This window comes from Sus scrofa, chromosome 3 (assembly GCF_000003025.6).
Source record: "Sus scrofa isolate TJ Tabasco breed Duroc chromosome 3, Sscrofa11.1, whole genome shotgun sequence".
Lineage (NCBI taxonomy): Eukaryota > Metazoa > Chordata > Mammalia > Artiodactyla > Suidae > Sus > Sus scrofa.
In genome coordinates this window covers 44,264,070-44,270,069 of record NC_010445.4, presented here as the reverse complement: position 1 = coordinate 44,270,069, position 6,000 = coordinate 44,264,070, and the positions used below count along the sequence as shown (strand labels likewise).

The following is a 6,000-nucleotide window of genomic DNA, read 5'->3' as shown; positions in this document are numbered from 1 at the left end:
TTCCATTGCCTGAAACAGAAATCCAACTACCAACAGCTTCACCAAATAGGGGTTTATGTTTCTTAGCAAACAAGACATCTGGAAGTAAGTGTCCCAGAACTGGCATGTCTCAAAGAAATCATTAGGGAAGCAAGCTTCCTCTGCCTTCTCTCTTTTCCTCTTTTAAAATTTGGTTTATTGAAATAGAGTTGATTTACAATGCTGTTAATTTCTTCTGTACAGCAAAAGTTATATATTCTTATATTTTATTTCATTTTTTAAATTTTTAATAAGAAAAAAAAACAAACCCTTGTGTCGAGGGCTGACTTTCAATAGACCGCAGCGAGGGAGCTGCTCTGCTACATACAAAACCCCGACCCAGAAGCAGGTCTACGAATGGTTTAGTACCAGGTCCCCAAAGAACATTAGGTGCGTGACAGGTGAGGGGGCGGCCACGCTTTCCGGCTGCGCCCTGTCTATTCTTTTATATATTCAGTTGTATATAGTTTCTTTCCCATTATGGTTTATTACAGGATGTTGAATATAATTCCCTGTGCTGTACAGTAGGACCTTGTTGATTATCCATTCTATATATAATGGTTTGTATCTGCTAGTCCCAAACTCCCAATGCATTTCTTCCCCACCCCTCTAGGCAAGATTCAGCCGCAGAGAAGACTGGGAAACCCGAATAGGAAATGGACATAGCCTGGGGCAGTGTGAAAGGCTCAGAGGACCTTAGAGGACAGCTCTGAAATGGCTGATTTATTTATTTATTTATTTATTTATTTTTGTTGTTGTTGTTGTTATTGTTGCTATTTCTTGGGCCGCTCCCGCGGCATGTAGAGGTTCCCAGGCTAGGGGTCCAATCGGAGCTGTAGCCACCAGCCTACGCCAGAGCCACAGCAACGCGGGATCCGAGCCGCGTCTGCAACCTACACCACAGCTCACGGCAACGCCGGATCGTTAACCCACTGAGCAAGGGCAGGGACCGAACCCTCAACCTCATGGTTCTTAGTCGGATTCGTTAACCACTGCGCCACGACGGGAACTCCTGGAATGGTTGATTTAGACTGGGTGCTGCTTCTGGTAGGGTCTTATACAGATTCCACAGCAAATCTTCCTGCCCCATTCTGTAGTCCCACATTACACAGGGAACGTGAGTGTACCAGAGAGACAGTACTGACCCCTAAGAGATGAGAACTGATTCTCATCTCAGTTCATTTTCTCAGCCCTGACAGATCTGGGCTTGGAGGGGCTGCCTCTATGACCAGAGGTTAAGGGCAGTTAAGGACAGAGAGAGAAGGGGCAGTACTGCTGGGGCAGTGGGACCTTAGAAGGTTAATTCAGACCAGACGTCAGAGCACTAAACCAAAGTCAGCCATGCAACAAGGGAAACAAATGGAAATTGGTAAATAGGGGGGAAAAAAAATCCATGTTAAAATTTAGAAATGCTTGAAAAGTAAGGAAGAAGAAGGAGGAGGAGGAAGAGGGGAAAACAAACAAAAACAGAAAAAAACTATCCCTGTAAATAAATGAAATGCTATGATCGCATATTTATGTGAACCGCAAGATAAGGTTGAATGCAGCCTGTGTGCTGGAAACAGCCCTGCTTCGGCGGGGCCCTGAGACCTTTGAGTTGCAAACCATGGGCAAGTCACTCAGCCATTCCCTGCTTCTTGAAATGAGAAGTCTCTTCCAGCTTTCAGAATCCATTCAGAGGACACAAGAGGAGAAGCGGTCTTGCTCACATCTACCCACGTTTGCCTCCCCGCGCAGGGCCGGAACAGGGCTGGGAAGGCTTGGCTGTGCGGGGAGGGATCACCTTGTTAACACAAGGTGGGATAAAACACAAAATGAGCAGGGCCACACTGACCAGAAGGAACCCTTCCTTGGGGTACGGGTTGAGAGAGTGAGGAGGACACTGGCTTTGGCAGAGACTGGCAAACATGAGAGATGGAGGCAGAAAACCACCACTGCCACAGGCTGCCCCGAGGTGGGGGTGGGGGTTGAGCGACTGTTGCCTGGCTCCCGCCTCCTGTACAGGGAGCAGCAATTTCTGTCCGGGTCTCTCTTCAAGCCGTCTAAGCAGGAATGCGGAATAAGAGCGCACAGTCTCATGCCACTTCCTCCGGCAGGAAGGTGGAGGGGCCAGGCCAGCAGAATTTCCTGGGTAATGCCTGCCCAGGTGGCCCGCCTGCACCAGGCCCCGCGCTTTCCAGGGGACTCCAACTTTCCTTTCTGCCTTCCAAGGGAAAACAGTTCTGGGTCTGAGGCTGCAGCCTTCTGAGCTCCGCGCCTTGAGCTCGGAGTGGGCTCTGCTAAAGGAAATTCGGAAAAGGAAAAATAGATTTGAGGCTTGGCCAGACTTGGTGTGCACCATGACATCTGCAAGTGTTGCCTTCTGAAAACATTCTTCCAGTAAGAACTTAAATAATGTTTTCCAGGAGCTTGGGGCGGAGGCCATCTGGTTCCTCCCACAGCCCCTGGATGCAGGGACTTCACCCTGCTTCGATCTGCCCTTCCCCGGGGGCACTTCCCACCCGACCTCAGCAAAGCATCCAGTGTTCCCATAACCCGGCCTCCGTTTCAAACTGAATTTCTCGTCCGTTTGGGGAGCGGAGGACTGCAAGTGAGGAAGGCTGTAGTTTCTTAGTCACCGTGCCTGGGTGGTCTTGTACCCCGATGGCATTATTTAAAAGGGCACGAGTCTACTCGGGTGGAGAACTGCATCTAAGTTTATGAAGCCAGTCTCTGGGTCAGACTGGTGGTCCCGTGTTTTGAGCGCGGCGGAGGAAGATGTCCGCGCGTGAGCGCTGAAGTCGGACAGACCTGGATTTGAACGGCCGCTCTGCCACTAGGGGAGGGGTGATGTCAGCCTCAGTGTCCCCCCGGGGAAAGGGGCGGGGCTGGAGCGGTCCGGCGCGGGGTGGGCTGCCGGGCTCCCGCACGTGTGCGCCGCCTTGTCCGCCTCCCCGCCCCCCCCGAGAGCGCGGAGGATGCCCGCGCTCGTCCTCGGCGTCGCGCCCGGCCTCCTCGGGGAGCCGCGCGGGTTGGGCGCGCTCCCAGGCGCATTCCTGGCCGGGCAGCCCCTCCTCCTCGGCCTCGGCCAAGGGGCTGGCGCCTCCCCGCCTCGCCGGGACTGTCTCGTGCGGGCGGCTGCGGACGCTCGTGGCCACTGGGGCTCCAGGTCGGCGCGCGGCGCACCTGGACCGGAGACTGCGCCTCCCGAGCGCCGCGGCCGGGCTGCGCTCCCGGGCTCCCGCCTCCTTCCCCGCCCGAGCCGCTCCGGGCCGCGCGGACCCCTGCTCACCGCAGGCGCGGCTGAGGCATCGGCTGGGAAGGCAAAATTATTTCCCTTCCCAAGCAGAAAGGTTCCGATTGGCAAGATGGTGCCCAACTGTCCCCGCGCGCTCTTTCTGCTGCTGCTTTTCCTCGCCTGCCCCGAATCGCGGGCTTCCCAGGTCAGTGTCCTTCCCACCTTGTCCCGCTTGCAGGGGAGGCCACGCCGAGGCCGGAGGACCTCTACTGGAGTGCTGCTCTGCCTGGGGACTTGGAGCGATGCTGGGGCTGGGGGTCGGTCTTCAGAGAGAGGCGTGAGGTCCCCCATCTGTCATCCAATGCATCACGGGCCGGGCGTCTGGAGGACCCGGGCCGGACTAGCCGAGCAGTTTGTGCGAAAGCCTCGGTCCGCTGGGGGAGAGGGCCCGCGTGAGAACCCTGGGTTGCAGAAAGATCGCCCTGGGATTTACAAGGCGTTGGTCTCCCGAAGAGATCCGGCTCACCCAGTTGGGGTGGAGTATGCCTCCTCCCTCCAACTTCCAACATTGAAATTTCTAACCAAATTATCGTTCTCACCATCACCAACTTTTAAACGCGCAGAACTTTCTGAGCAGTATGCAGCGTTTCCCAGGCAGAGGTGGCCGGGAGGATTCTGAGGCGGCCTCACTCTGAGCCTAGGGGGCCTTAGATTTGGGACTGTGTTTCCTTCCCACACTTACCCACAGCTTGCTGTTTAGTTTTTCTCTCCCTGACGTTTGTTTGTTGGAGCCACCCCGCCCCCCGCTTTATGTACTTGACCAGATTCCCTCTTACATTATGCAGTAAGAACTGATGGTTAAAATTATGATAAGAATGCACATGGAAATGCATCTTCCGAAGTTGAAACTGGAATTGCCGAATTCAGAGCCAGCTATCACCAGACTGGCTCTAGAGACCAGAGACCCCTCCCTCTGTGACTGACAGCTACTTCAACAATAGCCTCCACGGCAATAACAGTAATGGCAGGCAGTAGGAAAGCTCACTAAGTGACTGATGAGGGCTGGATTCTTTGCTCATCATCTTCCAGGCTTTTCATTCTCAGAGCAGCCCGGTGGGTTGTGAACTATTATCATCCCCATTTTGCAGATGAGAAAGATGAGGCCCAGCGAGATTGTGTCTTAGCAAGATCACATAGCCAGGAAGGAGGGAAATAAGTTTAGTCTCTCTCCTTGGGCTGCAGGCTTTCTCCCTTCCCTGCAGATTCTCACCCATGGACTAGATAGCTGAACCGTGGCCACCTTGAAGCCTTTGGAATACAGGAAGGGATTCCAGGCAGGGAGAACTCATTTCAGACCAGACATGGGCCAGGTTCGGACAGAAGATGGGGGCTGGAGTTCCCACTGTGGTTAAGAACCCGATTAGCATCTGTGAGGATTCGAATTTGGTCCCTGGCCTCGCTCAGTGGGTTAAGGATCCAGAGTTGCTACAAGCTGTGGCATAGGTCACAGATGCAGCTTGGATCTGGCATTGCTGTGGCTGTGGCGAAGGCCGGCAGCTGCAGCTCCGATTATGATTAGACCCTTAGTCTGGGAACCTCCATATGCCACAGGTGCACCCTAGAAAGAAGAAGAAGAAAAAAGATGGGGACTTCCCACCGTGGCTTAGCGAAAACGAATCTGACTAGCATCCATGAGAACACAGGTCCTGGATCCTTGGCCTTGCTCAGTGGGTTAAGGATCTAGCATTGCCCTGAGCTATGGTGTAGGTTGCAGGCGTGGCTCAGATCCAGTGTTGCTATGGCTGTGGCGTAGGCCAGCAGCTGTAGCTCCAATTCAACTCCTAGCCTGGAAACCACCATATGCCACAGGTGTGGCCCTTAAAAAAATATGGGAGCTGCCACACAGGGAGTCACTCAGCCACTGGGCAGCGTAAACCTATTCTAGGGTAGTTTCTGAGGCATTTGGAGTTTGGGGCCACAGTGAACCCATCCCACAGAGCAATGGGTTCTCCCACCCACTTTGCAGATGACAAAACAGTACCTCAGGCCTGGAGCCCAAATCCTGAAGCACAGGAAGGTGCATGCCTAAGCAGTTTCCACACTCCAGCCAGCAGAGGGGCGGGGAGTGTACAGGAAGTCTGAGAGGATGCTGGGGGTTATTGGATCTCTCAAGGTTACCTGGAAAACTGGCAAGACCGTGCAGTTCTCAGATGTGTGTGGCTGCTGCGGAGACAGGGGCGTGACCTCTCCCAGGCTCTGTTCCTGGATGTGATCTGGGTCACACCACTGCCCAGCTCAGTCCAGGCATTCTCAAATTCCTAATCCTGCAAGTTTCTTTACCTGCAAGAACACCTGCATCACTGGGCTTCGTGAGGGGGAAAGAGAGCAGAAGGGATCCTCCATTGAGGTTGGTTTAAAAATTCTAGGGAAACTGTTCTTCACCCAAAGTCCTAAGGAGTTGGGTGATCTAACCCCCCTGTCCGTGTCTGGCTTTTCACGTGTGTCCCTCTTTGTCAGCACATCTGTCCTGAGTTATTTTGCATTTTTTTTTTTTTGGTGACCTGCTGTTGGAGAACAAGTGTCCCGGGGAAGGAGAGGAGGTTGAGTAGTGTGGGGATCCCACAAGTGGGGGCCCTTTCCCCGCATGACTGTCTGCGCTGTGGCCCTCCCCAGGAAGAGAAACAGAGGGAAGATACTTAACAAAACCTCTGGTCTCCCACTCTTCTGTCATGATGGAGCTCCTTACCTGCAGAGTAGGGGCACCG

At 53.7% G+C, this 6,000-nt stretch overlaps 1 protein-coding gene across 1 annotated transcript in view; it reads left to right on the top strand.

The window, feature by feature from the left end:
* Positions 3,086-6,000, top strand: part of FBLN7 (fibulin 7) — a 51,948-nt gene continuing 49,033 nt past the window's right edge. Inside the window, exon 1 of the mRNA XM_005662277.3 lies at positions 3,086-3,440. Coding sequence (XP_005662334.1) covers positions 3,366-3,440 — 75 coding nt within the window. The 5' untranslated portion in view covers positions 3,086-3,365. The remainder of the gene's footprint in view (positions 3,441-6,000) is intronic.